Here is a 23,446-nt window from a genome sequence, read left to right as displayed (position 1 = left end):
TTTGCTTTAGTCAATATTTGTAATGAATTGCCTACGCAATGTCTTTACCATTACAACTTCGCTGGTGCCATATATTTAACAAGTCCCTCATTGTGGGCTTGTTGTAGTCTCTACTCGATGCAATTGACCCAACCCGACCGACAGACCTGATAACAGGGATTTGCAAAAGGAAAGCCCAGCGCTGGATCTGCGGTGTTCGGCTCCCAGGGCGACCCGGCGTCGCTGTTCATAAGTTGCGAGCTCCTGTACACCGCTCCTGGGGGGTCTTGCAAGCACGGGCTCGAAGGAGTTTCCCTCCATTAAAATTCACGTTTTTAATCCGCGTCTTCCCCTGGGGCGGTGCGGTGACACACGGTGTCAACAGTTCGGTCTGTTCCGAGGTAGTTTTGGGGGCAGAGACGCCGGGTTTCTGAGCAGGCTTGCTGGAAGAGCCGGGAGAGGAGGAGGAGGAGAGAGCAGGCAGCCGGAGAAGAGGCGCACAGAGGGAGGGAGGGAGGGAGAGAGGCAGCGAGAGAGAGAGAGGGCGATCTCTGAAGTGGAGGAGGGCTGGACGCGTGCAGCTCCGGCTGCCGATCTGGGCTCCAACTGCTGCCTCTTCCCCTCCTGCCGGACAGGTCAGCCTCCCTCCCTGCCAGCAGCCTAGGAGCCCTCCACCCCGGGACCACCACCAGCCCCCGCGCCCAAGAAGGATCGAGAGACAGGGGGGCGGCGACTGCTGCCGGACAGGTGACCCTCCCTCACGGCAGAGCAGGAGACCCCCGACCCCGGGACGACATCCCCCCGACCCCCGCCAAGAAGGACCAAGAGACATCAAGAGGCAGAGAGGAATTTCCCCCGCAAGCAATAACACCCCTGCCCATCCTTTTCTGGGCTCCGAATTCTTATTTCCCTGCAATAAGAAAAGCCATTTGTTTGTGAGAGCTCTTGTATTTTTTTGTATTGGTAGATTTCACCCCCTCTTCCGCTTGAGACCCCCCTCTCCTTGTTTTGCATTAGCAATAATTTAAGCCTTTTGTGAGGGGGTGGCAGAGAAGGAGCCTCGTCCCCCACCCTCCCAGCCTTGGCACCGGGCAATGACTTGGAGCGGGGACCCGCAGGGCGCGTCCTCGCTGCTGTCCCCCGGGGGCGGCCGCCCCACCTGCCGGGGTCGCCTGTGCCCCCGACGCGCCCGGAGCCTCACTGTTGCCTTCTTCGACGACCCCTTCGTGCCGGCGTCTGTTTTTTCGGACCCTCCCTGCAGACTTGCATTTCTTTAACACTGTGACCTCGTCCTAACTTCGGCGGCACTTGCCTCCAATGTGCATATTTTTTTATTAGAGCTGTTTAAGGGATATATGGAAATATAGTTTATATTTTTTTCTTCTGGCGTTGTCTACTGCTCATAGAGTTATCGCTTATTTTTGAGGATCTCAGTCTGTCTTTTTTGAGTGGCCTTTTATCTAATTTTTTTGCCTGTTCTTTGGAAAGTTTGCACTATGATGGAACCCCCTGCACCGCCGCCATGCTGCAAGAAGAGCCTTTCCCTCTCGCTCCCCGTGCCCCGGGAGGGCCAGGCCACCCTCAAGCCCCCCCAACACCTGTGGAGGCAGCCCCGGACACCCATCAAGATCAAGCACCGGGGGTACTCGGACACCGACCGGCACCCCCACCGGCAGATGGAGCGCGCCGACGCCATGGACACGTCAGACCGGCCCGGTCTCAAGAAGTCACGCATGTCCTGGCCTTCCTCGTTTCACGGGACCACCAGCAACAGCCACCACCACACCACCAACAAGCGGTAGGTGGGGGCTCATGGCACTGGGGGAGCGGGGTGGTGACGTCACTGGTGGCATACATGCCAGGCTTCTTCCAAGCATGTCACCAGAGTAGGCACAGGGCAGGGGTCAATATTCTGAAAATGTATTATGCAACTGAAACTAAGCAACACTGCATTGGACCTCAAAGAGAGCTTTAAATGGACTACACTTTTTGTTCAAGGATTGTGGAGTATTCACTTGCAGGCTGTCTGAATCCTGCACAGATTTCAGTGCATTCTGTCCCAGACTGTGTGTGGTGCAGTCTGAATCCTGCACAGTGCAATGCTACATCCGCCGCAGCGATTCTGGTGTGTTCTTCACCTGCACATTTTCTGGTGCAGTTTAAATCCTGCACAGGTTTCAGTGCATTCTGTCCCATGTGCAGACTGTGTGTGGTGCAGTCTGAATCCTGCACAGACTTCAGTGCATTCTGTCCCAGGTGCAGACTGTGTGTGGTGCAGTCTGAATCCTGCACAGACTTCAGTGCATTCTGTCCCAGGTGCAGACAGTGTGTGGTGCAGTCTGAATCCTGCACAGATTTCAGTGCATTCTGTCCTAAGCGCAGACTGTGGTGCAGTCTGAATCCTGCACAGATTTCAGTGCATTCTGTCCTAAGCGCAGACTGTGGTGCAGTCTGAATCCTGCACAGATTTCAGTGCATTCTGTCCTAAGCGCAGACTGTGGTGCAGTCTGAATCCTGCACAGATTTCAGTGCACTCTGTCCCAGGCGCAGACTGTGGTGCAGTCTGAATCCTGAACAGATTTCAGTGTATTCTGTCCCAGGCGCAGACTGTGGTGCAGTCTGATTCAGCACAGATTTCAGTGCATTCTGTCTCAGGCGCAGACTGTGGTGCAGTCTGAATCCAGCACAGATTTCAGTGCATTCTTTCCTATGCGCAGACTGTAGTGCAGTCTGAATCCTGCACAGATTTCAGTGCATTCTGTCCCGGGCGCAGACTGTGGTGCAGTCTGAATCCAGCACAGATTTCAGTGCATTCTGTCCCAGGCGCAGACTGTGGTGCAGTCTGAATCCTGCACAGATTTCAGTGCATTCTGTCCTAAGCGCAGACTGTGGTGCAGTCTGAATCCTGCACAGATTTCAGTGCATTCTGTCCTAAGCGCAGACTGTGGTGCAGTCTGAATCCTGCACAGATTTCAGTGCATTCTGTCCTAAGCGCAGACTGTGGTGCAGTCTGAATCCTGCACAGATTTCAGTGCACTCTGTCCCAGGCGCAGACTGTGGTGCAGTCTGAATCCTGAACAGATTTCAGTGTATTCTGTCCCAGGCGCAGACTGTGGTGCAGTCTGATTCAGCACAGATTTCAGTGCATTCTGTCTCAGGCGCAGACTGTGGTGCAGTCTGAATCCAGCACAGATTTCAGTGCATTCTTTCCTATGCGCAGACTGTAGTGCAGTCTGAATCCTGCACAGATTTCAGTGCATTCTGTCCCGGGCGCAGACTGTGGTGCAGTCTGAATCCAGCACAGATTTCAGTGCATTCTGTCCCAGGCGCAGACTGTGGTGCAGTTTGAATCCTGCACAGATTTCAGTGCATTCTGTCCCAGGCACAGACTGTGTGTGGTGCAGTCTGAATCCTGCACAGATTTCAGTGCATTCTGCCCCAGCCGCAGACTGTGGTGCAGTCTGAATCCAGCACAGATTTCAGTGCATTCTGTCCCAGGCACAGACTGAGGTGCAGTCTGAATCCTGCACAGATTTCAGTGCATTCTGCCCCAGCCGCAGACTGTGGCGCAGTCTGAATCCAGCACAGATTTCAGTGCATTCTGTCCCAGGCACAGACTGTGTGTGGTGCAGTCTGAATCCTGCACAGACTTCAGTGCATTCTGCCCCAGCCATAGACTGTGGTGCAGTCTGAATCCTGCACAGATTTCAGTGCATTCTGTCCCAGGCACAGACTGTGTGTGGTGCAGTCTGAATCCTGCACAGACTTCAGTGCATTCTGCCCCAGCCGCAGACTGTGGTGCAGTCTGAATCCTGCACAGATTTCAGTGCATTCTGTCCCAGGCACAGACTGTGTGTGGTGCAGTCTGAATCCTGCACAGACTTCAGTGCATTCTGTCCCAGGCGAAGACTGTGGTGCAGTCTGAATCCTGCACAGATTTCAGTGCATTCTGTCCCAGGCAAAGATGTGGTGCAGTCTGAATCCTGCACAGATTTCAGTGCATTCTGTCCCAGGTGCAGACTGTGGTGCAGTCTGAATCCTGCACAGGTTTCACTGCATTCTGTCCTAGGTGCAGACTGTAGTGCAGTCTGAATCCTGCACAGGTTTCAGTGCATTCTGTCTCAGACGCAGACTGTGGTGCAGTCTGAATCCTGCACAGATTTCAGTGCATTCTGTCCCGGGCGCAGACTGTGGTGCAGTCTGAATCCTGCACAGGTTTCAGTGCATTCTGTCCTAGGCGCAGGCAGTAGTGCAGTCTAAATCCTGCACAGATTTCAGTGCATTTTGTCCCGGGCGCAGACTGTAGTGCAGTCTGAATCCTGTACAGATTTCAGTGCATTCTGTCCTAAGCGCAGACTGTAGTGCAGTCTGAATCCTGCACAGATTTCAGTTCATTCTGTCCTAGGTGCAGACTGTAGTGCAGTCTGAATCCTGTACAGATTTCAGTGCATTTTGTCCCGGGCGCAGACTGTAGTGCACTCTGAATACTGTACAGATTTCAGTGCATTCTGTCCTAGGCACAGACTGTGGTGCAGTCTGAATCCTGCACAGATTTCAGTGCATTCTGTCCCAGGCGCAGACTGTGGTGCAGTCTGAATCCTGCACAGGTTTCAGTGCATTCTATCCTAGGTGCAGACTGTAGTGCAGTCTGAATCCTGCACAGGTTTCAGTGCATTCTGTCTCAGACGCAGACTGTGGTGCAGTCTGAATCCTGCACAGATTTCAGTGCATTCTGTCCCGGGCGCAGACTGTGGTGCAGTCTGAATCCTGCACAGGTTTCAGTGCATTCTGTCCTAGGCGCAGGCAGTAGTGCAGTCTAAATCCTGCACAGATTTCAGTGCATTTTGTCCCGGGCGCAGACTGTAGTGCAGTCTGAATCCTGTACAGATTTCAGTGCATTCTGTCCTAAGCGCAGACTGTAGTGCAGTCTGAATCCTGCACAGATTTCAGTTCATTCTGTCCTAGGTGCAGACTGTAGTGCAGTCTGAATCCTGTACAGATTTCAGTGCATTTTGTCCCGGGCGCAGACTGTAGTGCACTCTGAATACTGTACAGAATTCAGTGCATTCTGTCCTAGGCACAGACTGTGGTGCAGTCTGAATCCTGCACAGGTTTCAGTGCATTCTGTCCTAGGCGCAGGCAGTAGTGCAGTCTAAATCCTGCACAGATTTCAGTGCATTTTGTCCCGGGCGCAGACTGTAGTGCAGTCTGAATCCTGTACAGATTTCAGTGCATTCTGTCCTAAGCGCAGACTGTAGTGCAGTCTGAATCCTGCACAGATTTCAGTTCATTCTGTCCTAGGTGCAGACTGTAGTGCAGTCTGAATCCTGTACAGATTTCAGTGCATTTTGTCCCGGGCGCAGACTGTAGTGCACTCTGAATACTGTACAGATTTCAGTGCATTCTGTCCTAGGCACAGACTGTGGTGCAGTCTGAATCCTGCACAGATTTCAGTGCATTCTGTCCCAGGCGCAGACTGTGGTGCAGTCTGAATCCTGCACAGGTTTCAGTGCATTCTATCCTAGGTGCAGACTGTAGTGCAGTCTGAATCCTGCACAGGTTTCAGTGCATTCTGTCTCAGACGCAGACTGTGGTGCAGTCTGAATCCTGCACAGATTTCAGTGCATTCTGTCCCGGGCGCAGACTGTGGTGCAGTCTGAATCCTGCACAGGTTTCAGTGCATTCTGTCCTAGGCGCAGGCAGTAGTGCAGTCTAAATCCTGCACAGATTTCAGTGCATTTTGTCCCGGGCGCAGACTGTAGTGCAGTCTGAATCCTGTACAGATTTCAGTGCATTCTGTCCTAAGCGCAGACTGTAGTGCAGTCTGAATCCTGCACAGATTTCAGTTCATTCTGTCCTAGGTGCAGACTGTAGTGCAGTCTGAATCCTGTACAGATTTCAGTGCATTTTGTCCCGGGCGCAGACTGTAGTGCACTCTGAATACTGTACAGATTTCAGTGCATTCTGTCCTAGGCACAGACTGTGGTGCAGTCTGAATCCTGCACAGATTTCAGTGCATTCTGTCCCAGGCGCAGACTGTGGTGCAGTCTGAATCCTGCACAGGTTTCAGTGCATTCTATCACAGTCACAAAGAATGGTGCAGTCTAAATCCTGCACAGATGTCAGTGCATTATGCCCCAGGCAAAGATGTGGTGCAGTCTGAATCCTGCATAGATTTCAGTGCATTCTGCCCCATGCACACACACTGATGCATTCTGAATCCTGCACAGGTTTCAGTGCATTCTATCACAGTCACAAAGTATGGTGCAGTCTAAATCCTGCACAGATGTCAGTGCATTATGCCCCAGGCAAAGATGTGGTGCAGTCTGAATCCTGCATAGATTTCAGTGCATTCTGCCCCATGCACACACACTGATGCATTCTGAATCCTGCACAGGTTTCAGTGCATTCTATCACAGTCACAAAGTATGGTGCAGTCTAAATCCTGCACAGATGTCAGTGCATTATGCCCCAGGCACAGACTGTGGTGGTGCATTCTGAGCACTGCTGCGATTGCATTGCATGCTGATCCAGCAATGCATTCCGTACACTGCACACATTGCGGTATGTTCTGTCCCCCAAGTACAGATTCGTGTGCATTTCATCCCCAGCACACATGTTAGGGCGCTCGCAGATTTCAATTCATTTTGCCCGCAGCACAAATTCTGCCGCTTTCTTTCCCATCAAAGGTTCTTGCCCCCCCAGCACATATTCTAGGCACCCTGCCCTCAGCACACAGCATGGTGCCTTCTGCCCCCAACTCAGATTGTGCAACACGCCGGCCTCTGCATCTATGCAGATGTGTTTTATTTGCTCTGCAGACTTTCTTGAGGTTCTTTTTCTTTGCATACTGAGTTGCTCTTTTTACTGACTTTGATTATTACAGAGTGATGTATTTGCATGTTATCAATGGCGATCCATGATGCAGCTGTGTTGCATTTAATTTCTGCTTCCTATTCGCTTGCATTGCTCTATCAGTTCATATTCAGTCCATGTCATACCAGTTGTGTTTTGTTCCCTTGTGCACATTCAGTTGCATTTCATTCGCCAGCGGAGATGGGGCTGCATAACATCACACTCCCACATACGGTTTCAGAAGCCTTTTATTCCGCGCACAGAGCTGGTTGCATTTTATTCCCCGCACCGATTCCGTTGCCTGTTTGCCTCCTGCACAGATGAACTTTACTTCTAGTGAAAATGAAGACGCGTTTTTATTTGCATGTTATAATTGCCTGGCAATCGGTTGTATTTTGGTCTTGGTACAGACTCCGTTGCATACATTCCCAGTTTAGAATCGTTTGCATTGTATATCCGATGCATGTTAGTTACTCCTTTGCCGTTTTCTTCCCGTTGCAGATTCAGGTGTGTTTGGTTCCCCGTGCAGGTTTGGTCATATTATATGCGCACTTAGATTCGGCGCTTTTTGCACGTTCTTCCGAGACACGCTGCAGCTCCCAGCGCTGACAAGCTGCATTTCTTGCCAAGAAGCCGCCGAGAAGCCGCTCTTTCGCGGTGCACGGCTCCCGGGTTGGGTGCAGGGGTGTGCAAATTTCGCAGCAGGGTTCCACTTCACGCAGGATAATTGTTTCTGGGAAGTGCGGGCGGGGGTGTGGGGGTCGGGGAGGGGGCGCTGGCACGCGGCGGATAGACTTTGAACCTGGGATAGCGCCTCTCCAGGTGCAGCAGCGAGGAGGGGAGAGTTACATACGCTGCATGCACAGGGGGCGACTTTAAGCTACTTTCTGCTCCCTGCTGTGACGCATGTCCCTCTTTTCGCATAGTTTTGAAGTAGGAGGACCATAGAAACTGCTCTCAACTCGCAGTTTGCGAGGGTGTGACTTATGCTTTAGATGTTCAGCCTGTAAAGCCTTAAACGCTGAGACTGTTGCTTTTGCTCTCAGAATCCGAGATACCGTGAATGTTTGACTTATAGCTGGGTTAAATTCAGTTTTCTGTTGAATATAATACGGTTGACGCTGACAAATAAACACATGCACGTACACTTACGCACACACTCTGCTCCATTGTGTGAGGCTCACACACTGAATGAGAAAGGCTGTGCTTTATCATATGGTGAATAATGCAAGAATGCAACGACACTGTGCTCCAAGGTGTGAAGCTCACACCGAATGAGTGAGGCTGTGCGTTTGCGTCTAACACTCATCTAATGAGTGACACCTTGTTCCAAAGTGTGGGACTGTGCTTCATGGTTTGACACACAGGCACTTAATGAGTGACACTGTGCTCCAAGGTGTGAAACTGACACCGAATGAGTGAGGCTGTGCGTCTATGTTTAACACACTCATCTAATGAGTGACAACATGTTCCAAAGTGTGGTACTGTGCTTCATGGTTTGATACCCAGGCACTTAAAGAGTGACACTGTGCTCCAAGGTGTGAAACTGACACCGAATGAGTGAGGCTGTGCGTCTGTGTTTAACACACTCATCTAATGAGTGACAACATGTTCCAAAGTGTGGTACTGTGCTTCATGGTTTGATACCCAGGCACTTAAAGAGTGGAACTGTGCTACAAGGTGTAAAACTCACTCCTAATGAGTGAGGGCCCGTGTATGATGCACACATCCAATGAGTGACACCATGTTCCAAAGTGTGGGACTCTCCTTCATGGTTTGACACCCAGGCACTTAAAGAGTGGCACTGTGCTTCAGGGTATGAGACTCATACTGAATGAGTGCGAAGACTCTCCAGAGTGTGTGACAAACACATGCAATAAATAAGGCTGCACACCCAGGTGTTAAGACTCACACTGAATGAGTGAAGCAGCATGTGCCACACATTTGCAGTAAGTGGCCCTCAGTGAGGCTGTTCTGTAGGTTGGAACACACACTTATCCAGTAACGAACACTGTTTTCCAAGATGTGAGACTCACACAAATAGAGTCAACAGTGCTCCAAAATAGCACACACAATACAGCAGTGAGTTTGTGCCAAGGAGTGAGACTCACATTGAATTAGTGAGACTCAAACAGAATGCTGTGCTCCAGAGTCCAATAAGTTATACGTCATTGTGTGAGACTCCATTGATGCAATTTGGGGACTTTCGAAGTAGCTTGGTGTAAAACTGCGCTACAAGTGTCTGAAACTTTGTTTAACCTCTTGACCGCAACGGTAATTCCGCTGCGGTGCTAGGGGGCTGAGTGCGCCGCCGCCATGCTCGTGACGGAACCACGCCGTCATGAGCCACGGGCAAGCTGTGCTCATGACGGCGTGGTTCCGTCACAACTCCGCCCACTCACTAATTCGCCCGCACAGGCGGGGAATCAGTGCTGCGTGGGCGGAGCGGCCGCCGCATGACAGAACCACGCCATCATGGGCACACGCCGCCCGTGGCTCAAAAGTGGGAGATGTCATGGAATTTAACAGTGGCTTTGAAAATGGAATAGACCAATAGTGTATTTAACCTCATAGCTGCTGCCGTCGGCCGCCGAACGTTCGGAGCACTACCTGGCTGGTGCTGCTAACGTTCAAAGGCTGACGCTGCCCCGCCCACTCTTTGGAACGCCCAGCACTGCGCCGATATAACGGCCGCAGCTAAGGCGTTAAAAGTGTAAACTACCCACCCCTCTGAGACTGACAAAGGAAACAGCAAGGCTCAACGGCGAATACTCTGTGAATGTTCATTAGACTTCGGAAAGTAACCAGGGTGAGGTGGCGCTCCAGTACATGGAGCTGCACCAAAGAAGACTTGAGATCGAGAGTATGAGTTGCCATGTCTTTGAGGAACTCCTCAGCCCGAGTTTTCTTGAGTTGCTGAACCATCCCCACTGTTTTCGGAACCCAAACCTCACCCATAACCAACCTAGAACCAACTTGTGGCTAGTTACGGGGGCGGACTGGTAAAGCTACTTGGCAGTGCTTAATTTGTAAAAAAAAAAAAAAATAGAAGCGTGGGGAGGCCTCTGTAACTTGCACGGCCCATTGCTCCCACTAGCGCTACCAATTGACAGCACTAACACTACTAGCCAATACACTCATACAAGTGTGACAATTCAAACTTTAAATGTTCATTAAAATGACTAAAACATGCCACCTAAGTTATTCTTATTGCTTTGGGTGGCATGTATTAGTGATTTTAATGTATGCTTAATAATTAAACAGCAGCTGTTGTGATCCTCAAAAAATAAGACAAACAGCTCCACCACGTGGCAGGCTGTCATAAGAGCCGTTGTTTCTCTAATAAAAGAGAGGGACCCCAACAACCAAAGGGATGGAGTACCACAGTAGACTTTCGTCAAAAGAATATTCCCTTTGGGACACCTTAATGTAGGAACAGGTTTCTCAAACACAAATAAACATAAACCAACAATACCATGACACTATACTTGTGAAGCAATATACACAACAACTAAATTATGAGAAAATACTGCACAGTTTGTTCATATATAATACAATAGTTTAAAAAAAGGAAGAAGGGACAGACAATTAAAATAAGGAAACAATAAAATTCCTATTTGTAAAAAAGGAGGTAACACACAGAGAGTCAATTCAGCAAAAGCATCAGAATTATTCTCCAATTAATGTAGGACAAATTCCTCCTTGATTTCATGCAACGCGTTTCGGCGGACCTTCTAATAAAGCCACCTTCATCAGGAATACATATAATGTCTTCCCAGTTAGTTCTCGTATTATTACAAAGGACACCACAGGACAGATACCTCCTATGTCTATGATAAAAACTCATGTGATATTACGGAAATTCTTCTTATTGCCAGCGATCTTTCTTGATCATCAGGGCTGCAGTATCAATGTACCCCAGGATCGATATCTCTGGTTCAAATGGGCTGATAGGAATACGAATAAAAAACTAATAAAATGTTATAGCTCCTAGACACGCGGTAACCAGGCACTTTTTGGTATACTTATCACTCTCATCCACACTCATAGATAGTGGCGTGACTCAAAAAATCCTAACCGTTCTTAACTCATAATATCATAACGGTTCTTGAATGAAAGATACCGCCGGTGTCATAGGGTCTATGGCGTCCCGCGTGGCATCCAAATCAGCCCCCCCCACAAATTTGGCTCTAGTTGCACCTCTGACACTTAGTACCCCAAATGAGGTATATTGATACAGCTTACCTTTTTTTTTACACAGATGTTAAATATTATTGAGATTGTTGGATTTTGTACCTGCCTTTTTCGTTTTTTATTACGAGGTACTGAGTTATATCGAATGTCCGGATCGCATGTCCTTTAGCTTTCCTGGTACAATCTTAAGACGTGGACTGTCCCTGGGAGTGGCATTGTTCCTTCGGTTATGTTTGTGAGATAGATGGGTAGGAGGGCGGTGTGTTTGAACTGTAAGGCAGCAGTACATTCTTCAAAAGTGTTGTAGGGCAGTTGTAAATCCATGTGTGAACCTAAAGGACAGTGTTGCATGCCTTAATGGACCTAGAGGACAAAAGTTCTTGATGGGGAGCAGTAGTGTAGGCTCCGGTGGAGCTTGAAGGCAGTAGTGTATGAGTCGCTGAAGCTTCAGGGTCGACCTGCATGCCTAATTGAGGATAGGGTAGAAGTGCGTGCTCACTGAAGGTGGTGGGCAATAGTGCATGTTACTAAGAGGCTAGAGGGCAGTTACACACGCTTCTGTAGAGCAGCAGTGCATGCCCTTGAAGGATCTGGAGGACAATAGAGCATCCTTCATTGAAGCTCTCCAGTAGCGGTGCAAGCCTTGCTTCCTTGAAGCCGGGCACTACTGTATGTCACCAAAGAGCTGGAAGGGCCTGCGTAGATCCTGTTGCAGCTAGGAGCAGTAGTACGACTAGTAGTAGTGAGGCTATTGGTCGTACCAGCAGAGGCATCCGTAACAGCATCTGTAGCAATACTGACGTCTGTACTGGAAGCCCTTATAGTGATATTTCAAGTAGTACGAGTAATAGGAACCGTGATAAAAATAACACTGCTAACAGTACAAGCAGTAGTAATAATCTTTCTAGTAGCGGCACCAGAATTAATCCTATTATTACTATCCCTTATGCTTTAATCATCAACAATACCACTGGTCATACTCAAAATAGTTGTGCTACTACTAGAATCACTACTATAATTAGCAGTACTAAGTGTAGTAGTAATGTTAACACTTCCAAACAACATTAGTAGCATTAAAATGCCTGTAGGAGATGTAATTTCAGTAAAGGTTAGCAATTCAAAAAGAAGTATTATTAACAGTATGTGCAGTACTGCAAGAGTATGAGCTTGGTGTCACTCCTAGTTGTAGTGACAATTGAAGTATTGTTAGTAAAAGTAGCAGTGATAATAATAGTATGAGCAGCCCCAATAAAACTAGCTGTGCTTCGAGCAGTGATAAAGGCATTAGATCCAATAGTTCTACAACTGCTAGCATGTGTAGTGTTCGTATTAGTACAGACAGCAGTAGTAACAATCATAGTCCTAGTAGAACCACGAGACGTGCAGTAATACTATTAGGTTTTTGTTATTGCCTCATTATTCGCTATGGCAATACTACACCCGGTATTTGCAAAGATAATGAAGGGTGGTATTTACTTAGTCCAGCATTATTTCATCATTCTGAGTTCCGCTCCTCGGATCGAGGCTGACGGCTTACTACTGCTATGCATGGTTTACCCTGCTCTTAGCAGCAAAATACCGACTGATCAGTTTGTCCCCCACACACACACTGCCAGGTTTTACCTGGAAAAATTTGCACATCGAAAAGGGTGGTATTTCATCAGTATGTGTCATTGCGATTTGAACCACCGTGCAAACTATCATGAGCTCTGGGTGAAACCATTAGCCATAGAAACCTCTTCTGTGTTAGCCCTGGGTAGTTGAGCCACTGAGTAGTAAAAAAACATTCGGATTTCCTGACTCTTCTCCATGAAAATGTATGAGGGGCTTTAGATGCAGTTAATTTCAGTATTTTCATATGTGATGGCAAATTTCAAACCCTGGCTGGGTTTGACTAATCTGTGGGTCTACAAGTCACTCGTGAACTTGAGTTATGATTATTAGAGATCACGTGTTAAAGGAAATATCTATGAAAGTGACCTTCTGCCACGAAAAAACTCTGTTTGCAGACTCTTCGGAATAATATGGATGCTTTCCATCTCTGTACTAAGTGGTGTCTGGAGTAGATCTAAGATCCAGGTCAAATATTCCATATATTCCCATAAGGTTTATTTACATACAATTAATCTAATCCTTTAAATAGTGGTTAGTCTGAAAATCTGGCACGGATCCTGTCCTAGTTGAGGTTGGCACTCTTGTTTGTTGCAAACAACAAACAATTAAGTGGCCATAATACATGGCTAACCTCAGAGCGCCTCCGTGTTAGTTTACTTTTTCAGGGAGGGCAATCTGTTTTTATGAACCAACAGTTTAGCAGAGTTGGATTTTATTTTTGCATGACCCATCTCCCAACATGCTCCTGTGGTGCGGCAGTCCAGTGTGGGTGCAAAAGAGCCAGATCCATACCCTATTGGCAGGCTAACCATTCACTCTGCAAATAGGTTCGATGTAAATTCTATATACATTAATCTTCAGTGGATATCCTAAAAATCTGACCTGGACATGGCCCTCCTTGGACCTGCATTTTTCACCTCTGCAGCATGGTACATTTACCACAGACATTTCACCCCTTATGTCCCTTTCTAGGTGTGAGACTTCCGGCGTAAAGCGGATGTCCCAGAAACAGCTATTTTTCCTTTCTTCATTAAGCTCTTGTTTTACCCAAACAACATATGCTCTGAGGCAGTTGAAAAATAACCGCTCTGGATGCTTTTCAAACAATAGCGATCGCAGATAATTCCTGTTCGTCGACAGGAGGTGATTAAGCTCGCACTGACAGCTGCTGCTACTCTAAAAGCATGGTAACGTTTTTTTAAGAAGACAATTGTTTTTTTTGTAATGAGCTGAGGAAATTCCTTGTTTTGTCTTAGATATTTTTTTCCCGGTAGTTTGACAGAGATGTATACAAAATTAGCCTCGCGGGAAAGGAATCGTCATTTCCTGCAGCAGGATGACCCACCCAACATGGACAGGACAGCAGGCTGCGGGAATTTGTGTTTTCCGCTGTCACCTGCGTGGCAGAGGGGAAAAACACGGCCACCGCTGGGCTGTTTCTTTGCCCCTGAAGGCCCACTATTGGACTTCCGGCAGAGAAAGCTCGCGACAGCGTGGAACCGCCAACAAGCAAGCAATGTGAACCCTGTAGTTCTGCTATTAGCTGCCTGTCTTTTGGCTTTGTCAATGCTTGTTTTTTTTTGCCATGGGTTTTGCAAAGCTTTATTTTTCGGCAATCTGCCAAGCCCTCGCCAATATAAAAATAAGTTAGGTAAAGGCAAAAATATTGTTTTTGTCTCAAATAGCGTACCTTCCCCCAGTAGTCTCTGACACTGAAGGGGACTATTTTGTGCGCAGGTATACTTACCAAAGAACAGCGCACCATCACTCACAGTAAGGCTTGGCCAATTTATAAAATGGACTAACCACTTGCCCCATGCAGTATGCTGGGGTGGCATAATTCAAGTCTTCATGACACAATAACAGACATAAACGAAGACTGAAAACTCCATATTTAAGTATATTATGCACAACATTTTAGTAACATCAAAAGGTCTTGGCTGCAGCCAGACTTAAAAAGGTAAGTGGCTGCCACTCCCATCCCTGCCTATCAAAAGGAACATTCCTGCCCGATTTCAGGAACCTTCCTTCCAGCCTTTTTTTAAAACAAATATAAATTGTCAGATTCCCACTTCGTAAAGCTGGGCATAGTTTTTCAAAACGCGTTTGTTTGCAAGCTTCCATCCTTCACAACTTTGCACAGATGTGTGTAAGAGATCTTCTGGCTTTAAGAGTGTGACAATAACTCTGTGCCTCATGTGTCGAGGCTGGCCTCAGTTGTGTTATCCCATCAAATTATTGCATGCCTTGTGTGTTGTAGTGTATTGCAGCTTTCATATAGTGCTTTAAGGCTGGATTCCCACCCATCTAAGGATGCTTAAAAGAGATACTGATCTTAACTCCTGAAACCCCGTGATCTTTTGACAACTTCCTTACGACCAGGGGAACTGAACGTGAGTCCTGGCTTCCCCACTTTCACCAAAGTTGTGTGATTCTGAACAAACATTTCAGCCCCTCATACCTTTGTGCCTTTATTCACCATCATGATGGTAGCGATGTGGCTGTACATCTTTAGATTTACGCGAGCCTCGGTGTCCTGGACATGGGGCCAGTGTGGCACCAGGGACTAGTATCTATCCAATGTCCAGATAGGAGAAGAGTATTGCTTTGATGTTGTGCTGAAGTTCAGGTTGGGTATGTAGGGTTTTTTGGTAAAAAGGAGAGCAGGCACCAGTTTGGGATAATGGGACGTCTTGGCTATTTTGGTTATGGAGGAGAGGTCTGTCAACCATAAATCAAGGTGACCTTGAGCTGAGAAAGAGTTGATGTTTGTATCCATCCACCTTTATGCCTTTGCGTCATTCCTGGAATTTTCCCTTGTTTTGACCGCAAAATGATTTTTGGGGGTTTAGCTTCAAGTAGGCATCTGACTTCCAGCATGGGTAATGACCATGTAATCTTCTTGGGAGAACTCCACCCATTTTCTTGTGCTTTTTTCTTTTCTTTTCTTGCCATCGTTGAACAATTAAATATAGTGTTAATTCAATGCGAGCTTAAATAAATAACTCATTTGGTTCGCAAGTGTGTATTTTACAGACTGAAAGCACACTTTGGCTCACCACACATTTGTAGTGTGCAGTTTGTATGTTTTAATTGCGCATGGATGAAATATGGTAAATGTTACATGGTGGCACCCAATCACAAGGGGGACTTCATGCTTTGATGAAACGTTTCTGAAAGATTTAGAACTGCATGTATGTGTACTTATAAAGTACACTCCCTGCTTTAACTATACATTTAAAATACTTAATTTGTGCTGATGCTTGCAGGTGGTGGGCACCAGTACTAAGATTTGGGAACTGGGATTTTAGAGCAAGAAAGCAAAAGGGAGAACAGAGAAAAAAGAAGGAATAGGGAGAAAGGAAAACAGTGACAAAGGAAGTAAGGAGGGTCCTAAAAGAACGTGCAAGAGTGGCATAGAGGCAGGAAGAGCAGCAGAAGAAAAGGCATGAGGTGGAGTTAAGACTAAGGAGCCTTGGGGTTTGCCAACCTTGGCATTCTTCAGTGCTGACAATGGGCTCCTGAAACAAACATTGCTTATTTATTTATTTACACAGTTTTATATAGCGCTGGCTAGACCCAGAGGTATCTGAGCACTTTACAGGGGTTTGAAGTTGAAAACAGATAACAGTAAAATATTCATACAGAAAGGAAAAAGGGTGTAAAAGACAATATAATAGAATTCAAAGAACAATAAAAACATGGACAAGAAGATCAAAAGCTAAGGAAGTCCAACATTATGATAGGAGAATTGCACAAGCGTAGGTAGCATGGGAGGATGAGGGAAAGTATGGGGGAAGAGGGAACAAAGGAGGTACATCACATGTAGGAGTAGGTGGAGGTTGAATGAGAGTTAATAGAAGGAGGGTGGGAGTATAAGTGAGGAGGAGAGGCGTGAGGACGTGAGTCGAGTAGAATGTGGAGAGGAGTGTGGCACTCTCATGGGCGGGTTGAGAGACCCTGTAAGGTGGCAGGATTAAGGACCCCAGAATTTCTGGAGAAGATGTTGTTTGAGGACTTTTTTGAAGCTGAAGTAGGAGGGGTTGCAACGAAGATATTTGGGGAGTGAGTTCCAGATAGTAGGGGCGTTTCCGGAGAAAGCGCGAGATTGGGTTGACTTCTTGTTAACCAAGGGAGGTATCAGCATGAGAGAATTAGTGCTCCTCAATTCTCTGGCACAGCCCGCTTAATGGAGTTTTTGTGAGAGATACGGTGGGGTTTGAAGATGCAAGGCTTTATGTGTAATGCAAGCATTGTTATAAAGGGATCTGCCATCAATAGGGATCTATTTGAGATCCTTGAGGACAGGAGACATGTGATCATACCTCTTGCAATCTGAGATAACCCTAGCCACGAGATTGAGGACCGACTTGATTGGGGCTAGGTGGACTTTAGGAGTTCCTGCGAGAATGGACTTTCCATAGTCCAATCTGGAGAGTACTAATGATTGGACAACCGATTTAAAGTCGTCAACAGGAATGAAGGGTTTGATTTTCTTGAGGTGATGAAGAGAAAAGAGAGCGCCTTTCGCTGCGTTTTTGATGTCGGGAGAGAGGCTGATGTTTTGATCAATACTTATTCCAAGAGATTTAACTGAGCTGGAGGTGGACAAGGAGCAGTTGAGGGCTTTAAGATCAGAGATCCAAAGATGTATTGGAAGTCGATTATTTTTAGGAGTAAAGAGGATGACTTCTGTTTTTTTGGGGTTGAGTTTAAGGTGATTGAGATGGAAACATTGTTGAATCTTAGTCAGGACATCGTTGAGGTGAAGAATGTCTGAATGGTAACTGATTTTATAGTAGAGCTGGGTATCATCAGCGTAGAGGTGATAGTTGATTACAGCTTGCTTGAGAATAAGTGTGAGGGGTTCCATGAAGAGGATAAATAAAGAAGGAGAGAGGATAGAGCCCTGGGGGACACCCAGGGAGACTGGCTTCGGTTTAGAAAGACAATTGTTGATTTTAATCTGTTGGGTTCAGAACTGGAAGAAGGAGGTAAACCAGTTGAGAACAGGGCCATTGAAGCCAAACCGATTCTAGAGGGTGTTGAGTAAGGTAGAGTGGTTTACAGTATTGAAAGCAGCAGAGAGGTCAAGAAGAATGAGAAGGTAGGCCTCCCCCATGTTGAGGGAGTGGTGGATATCATCGACAATGTTGAGCATCGCAGTTTCCGTACTGCAGCCTTTTTGAAAGCCAGACTGTAAAGTGTCCAGAAGGTTATATGAGTCAATATGTTTGTCCAGTTGTAACAAGGCGCCTTTTTCGAGGGCCTTGGAAAGAAGAGGTAGATTAGAGATAGGACGCAAGTTGTTACGGTCGTTGTAATCAGCAGTGGATTTTGAGGATGAGAGAGATTTGGCCTAGTTGGAGGGAAACCGGGACAGACCCCGAGGTCAAGGAGGAGTTGATTATAAAAGTCCAATAAGGGGAAATTATATGTTTTAAATCTTGGACCAGGTTGGTGGGGAGAGGGTCGCAGGTATGAGAGGAGGGCTTGAGCTTGGAGATGATGTTAAGAACATCACGCTCAGAGACTGGGTTAAAATAATGCCAAGATGCATCATTTTTTAACTATTGACTGGTGAGGGAACGATCAAGGGGGGTGGTGGTGTGGGGGAAATGGACAGAGTTAGGTGGGGGTGATGCTGTAACAGGAGGATTGGAAGGAAGGGCAGTGAGAGTAGATGAGCTCAGTGGGGAGGGTGAAGTGGCAAAGGAAAGATCAATCTTAGCGATTTTATCATAGAAGAAGTTCGCAATTTCTTTGCAACTTTCGGTAGAGGCCGTCAATTTGGGAAGGGCAGAGGTTGTTTAATTTTGGATGATACTAAATAGTTCTCTAGGTCTATTCTTAGCTCGGTCAAGTTGTGTATGGAAGAAGGAGGCTTTTCATTGAGGATGTGCTTTTTATAATTAACCCTAGCAGCTTTGAGGAGGGCAAGGCTTGAGGGGGATGGATGTTGTCTCCACATGCGTTTGGTCATCCTAAGGGCGCATCTATCGTTATTGAGGTAAGCATTGAACCATGATTTGGCGGGGATTTTTATTTTTATTTTTATTTGGCTGGAGCAATGAAGTAAAGAACCTCAATGATGGATTTGTTGTAGTGATCGGTAAGATCATTAACATTTTGTGAGGGAGAAGGAAGTTGAAGTTTAGCTCTGATCTTATTCTCCAATTCACCAGGAGGAATACGGTGAAGATTTCTGGTTAATCTCTTATGTTTGGTTTGTTTGGTGGAAGGGGGAGGGGCAGCGCTATTAATTGTGAAGAGGATAAGATGATTGTCTGACCAGTCAATAGGGACAATGTGAGTCAGGGAAGCCAGATATTTACTAGTAATGATAGCGTCAAGGGTAGCCCCTTTGGAATGTGTTGGTGGATGGAAAGTTGAGTCAAGTCATTGACCTCGAGGAGGTCATTGAGGATGTTAACTGAGGAATCCGTCTTATTGTTCCAGTGAATATTGGAGTCTCCGAGGAAGATGTTTTTGGAATTGGAAATCGAGGATTGTGAGAGCAGATCAGACAATTCCTCAACAAATGGAAAAGAGTCACCAGGGGATGGTAACTATTATGTAGTCGAATAGGGGGTGCCCCCTGCACTTTAAGTTCGGCTCCCATGTATTCGAAAGTGAGTTGGTCAGAATTCTTAACCAGGGAGAGTTGGAGTTGATCTTTAAAGATAATGGCTAGGCACCCCCAATTTTGTCGTGCCTGTCTTTTCGGAGGATAGAGTAACCCGGGGGGGGGGGGGAGCAGGTCAAGAATCGATGCAGAGTGGGCCTTGAGCCAGGTTTCCATGAGAAAAGCTATGTCAGTGGCTTCACAAAGGATAGTTTCCACGATTTCTGATGCATGTCGGGAAGACGATCGACAGTTGACCAGCATGCAGTTAAGGGGTTTATGATTGGGTTCAGGAGAGGATACCGAATGGATGGTGGTGTGTTGCGGGGAGGCCTGGGGGATCCAAGGGAAGTAGGGGTACGGCTGATCCCTAGGATCACGGGGATAGAGGAATGCAGTGAAAGAGGATCAGAAGTCGTAGTGAGTTTCAAAGGGAACCTGGGCGAGCCAGTGGAGGCAGGGATGTGGTTTCTACCAGGGCCGGACTGGGAACCAAAACCGGCCCTGGCAAAGTGCTCGGCCGGCCCCCCCTCCTCCCCCTGGGGGAGGGGGGGGATGCCACCAAGCTCTTTACCAGGGCCGCTTTTCCGCCGAATTTGTTACAGGGCCGATTTTGCAGCTTGCTGCAAAAACGGCCCTGTCACAAAAACGGCCCCCAGGGGCCCAAAAACGGCCCGCACCCTTGCGGCCGACCGGGGAATTGCCCGGTGCCCGCAACGGCCAGTCCGGGCCTGGTTTCTACCCAGGATCACCGGAATAGTGGCGTGAGGCACAAGGGACTCGTATGTCATGGGGCTAGGAGGGAAGGTGATATGTAAATCCCAGGGAACCGGAGGGGAGCGAGGGGTTGGGTCTTGGGATGGGGAAACGGGGCTGATCCCCGGAAGTCTATCAACTGAGGTGCCATAAGGTGAGGTACATCCATAAAGAGGGAAGGGGGGGTTTGAATGACCGCCGCCCATTGTGACGGGATGATTGGCCGGTTTGGAGTCAGAGAGGGATTTGAAGTCTTTCCTGAGAGATGAAAGTTCTAACGTCAAGATAGGGAGGTGGAGTTCAATGTTAAGAAGTGATTGGGTTAAAAACATGTACGGTAAGGAGGAAATGAGGTACCTAGGGAGAGGGGCGGGTTCCCCATTAGCGAGTGGGATAGGAAGTGGACAAGGAGGAAAACCAGACGGCGGGATGAGACGAGTGTTCCGGATGAGAGACTGAGGATGTATTGAGGAGTGTGTGTCCCTAGAGCCAGGGGTCTGATGGGTGCTGTGGGAAGATGCGGGGGACGGGGGGAGGTGAGGAGCGTTGCTATCAAGTCTACGGGAGAAGGAATCATTGGGATTAGAAGGGTTTGGAGTCCATCGTGGAGCAAAAGGGAGGATAATGGGAGGGGTCTCGGAGTGTAGGGGGATCAGAGTAGGTGGATCAATCTGATTGAGCGGAGGGGCAAGGGTGTTACTTATTATGCACTTATTATTTTTTACACCATAAGCATGGAAGGAAGATTTGAAGAAGATGAAGAGTGAACGCAAGTGTAACTAACTTGTAGCACGTTGGTATATCAGTACACTTGTGGGTGAGGTGTCCGTTGAAGATGTACATCTCAAATTCCTGTTCAACTGAAGATCTTCATAAACTGAATATCCCTATATTTGGATTAATTCCCCACTAAATAAAAGTGTTTGGATACATATGACATTTTTAGGTCTCGCCTGTTGGTAAAGATACCTACTGTATCCATTAGAGAGTTAGGCCCTCACTACGATGGCAGTCGGATGAGCATCTGACCACCATTGCCATGGGCAGGTGTCCATCTAATAATGAGTTTGCGGTCCGACCTGCCCAATTATGATCGGACTCCCATGCAGGTGGTCAGAAAGTGCAGTTTCCTACTGTGACTTCCGCTGTGGCCCAGGAAAAGGGCTGCAGCACAAGCAGCAGTAGGAAAAAGCACTTTGTGCACATCCATGCACTGTGTTACATGCACATGTGGTGCATGGATGTGTGAGGGGCGCTACATGTGCACCCCGGGCCACATAGAAGTGGCCCATGGGGACAGGGGTCTTGCTTGGGCGCCCCAAGGCCCCTTACTAGCTGCCTTTTCATGAAAGTAAGTAGGATATAATGGTTGGGGTGCAGACGCGGTTGCAGGATGGCGGCTTGGACCTTGTTTGAAGTGTCAGGTCTTCAGAATGTATATTGGGCTGTGAAAAATTAACTGCACAATATTGTTTGCTAATTCATGAAGCTATATGGAGCACAGCCAAAAGGCCGTGAAGTTTGTTTCTTTACTACTAAAGCAAGGCAAACCTCATCGAAAGATAAATTTGCAAAAAAATTAATCTGAAAACCTGCCATTGTGCCTAAGAAAGCTTTACAAAATGTAGACTAGTGGAGACTTCCTGTAACATTCAATCAGAGTGAATATTTTTTTACTGTGCGCCGTAAATTATCTCGCAATTTTGGAACATTTTCCCTCGTGCAAGGCGAAGACAAACCAAGCTTCATCTCTAACCTTTGCAAAAACTGAAAATGGCCAGAATTATTTAATAAACTGGTGCACTCCTACATATGTTGTATATGTACACTTTGGTATGTTTTGAAGTGCACAAATCGAATGTTGGATGTTGGTGCATAGATATGTGGTGTTTGAATGCTTTTAGGAGCAATCAGATTTTTGTGTATTAGAAGTCACTTGGAGTGTGGTTCTGACCATCCTTATGGACTGGTATTCACACAAAGACGTGTGTGAGTAAACAACCTAGGCAGTCAATAGCAGTGGCAAAACAAGTAGTATCAAATGACAGTAAAAACTAAGGAATTATAAAAATTTTTTTTTTTAAAGTAATCAATGCTTTAATATGGACAGTTAAAAATCATATAAATACATGACATAATCATAACCATAAGATATGAACATAGGACTGAAACACATACATTTCATTAATATTTATACATTTAAGAAAATACACTTGAATTATAAAAATCACACTGTGGCAAGTGCAACTCGACGCGCGTTTCGGCGTAAAGACGCCTTCTTCAGGAGCCACCCAAACGTGTTGATATCTAAAAAACATACATTAAAAAATATCAAAACAAAATATTAAATCTCAAGTTACATGCTATATGCAGATAATAAAGAAAACAATCAAACATTTATTCATATTACAAAAAGAATACAAAACCTAAGTGATCACTGTCAAGAGAAAATGCAATGTCCTGTTTGTCACACCAATAGGATATATTCATAGAGGGAATTGTGCCATACTCAAAGGGAAAAAAAAATATTTTTTTTCTAATAATAGAAAAAATGAACCTATTTACAGACGTATTTGCAGACTTATTTGTCCATTTTTTGAAATCATCAAAACTAATCACAAAATACTTTTATGCAAAGATGTAATATGCAGCAAATGTATATTCCTGATGGCTAAATTGAGGCTATTGATTTTATACATATAAATGTATGCAATCTATACAAATTAACACAAGCATATCGCCATCTGAATTAATTACATTACATATGAACATGAATATTTATTAAAACATTTTTTTTTATAATTCCTTAGTTTTTAGTGTCATTTGATACTACTTGTTTTGCCACTGCTATTGACTGCCTAGGTTGTTTACTCACACACTATTGTCCCTGCCCTAGGAGTTCACTGGTACCAGTGTCCAGGGGGTCCTTGTTTTTTTGCAATCCATTCACACAAAGACGCTAGTCACCAAGACAGATACCTGTTTTTTTAATTCAGGGCAGAGAGTTTTTAATATGGAGGCGGTGTGATGTCGTCCATGCTGTAGTGATATTAAGCAAATATCTTGTAACACGCACAGGCATTAGGCTGCCATAACAAGTTAGAAAAGTAAGCCTCATCCTTTGCCATCCCTTCAATTACTTTAATGCGCGACAATTTACTGTGGAGCAAAGACTATTGTCTGTTCATGGTGGTGGGTGCTGTTCAGAACACTTTGACTAGGCAAGCTCTACCGTTGGAGTTGAGACCCACAAAGCCGGGATCCTAGGTTATGATGACCATCCAGTGGAACCTCTTGAGCAAGTTTCACCTCTATCAGGGTCTTCGCTACACTGTTTTCATAACATTCTCATTCTGCCTTCAAGTGTTCTGTATGTTATGTTATGTTATGTTAGGAGATTTATAAAGCGCATGGCTGCCTCAG

The 23,446-nt window shown here is 46.4% G+C and overlaps 1 protein-coding gene across 1 annotated transcript in view; it reads left to right on the top strand.

Moving 5' to 3' along the window:
• Positions 1-529: 529 nt before the first annotated feature.
• Positions 530-23,446, top strand: part of PDE4A (phosphodiesterase 4A) — a 974,338-nt gene continuing 951,421 nt past the window's right edge. Inside the window, exon 1 of the mRNA XM_078640009.1 lies at positions 530-1,777. Coding sequence (XP_078496135.1) covers positions 1,476-1,777 — 302 coding nt within the window. The 5' untranslated portion in view covers positions 530-1,475. The remainder of the gene's footprint in view (positions 1,778-23,446) is intronic.

This window comes from Lissotriton helveticus, chromosome 1_1, assembly GCF_964261635.1.
Source record: "Lissotriton helveticus chromosome 1_1, aLisHel1.1, whole genome shotgun sequence".
Taxonomy (NCBI): Eukaryota; Metazoa; Chordata; class Amphibia; order Caudata; family Salamandridae; genus Lissotriton; species Lissotriton helveticus.
The sequence above is the reverse complement of the archived record's forward strand: the minus strand, read 5'-3'. Positions and strand labels throughout refer to the sequence as shown.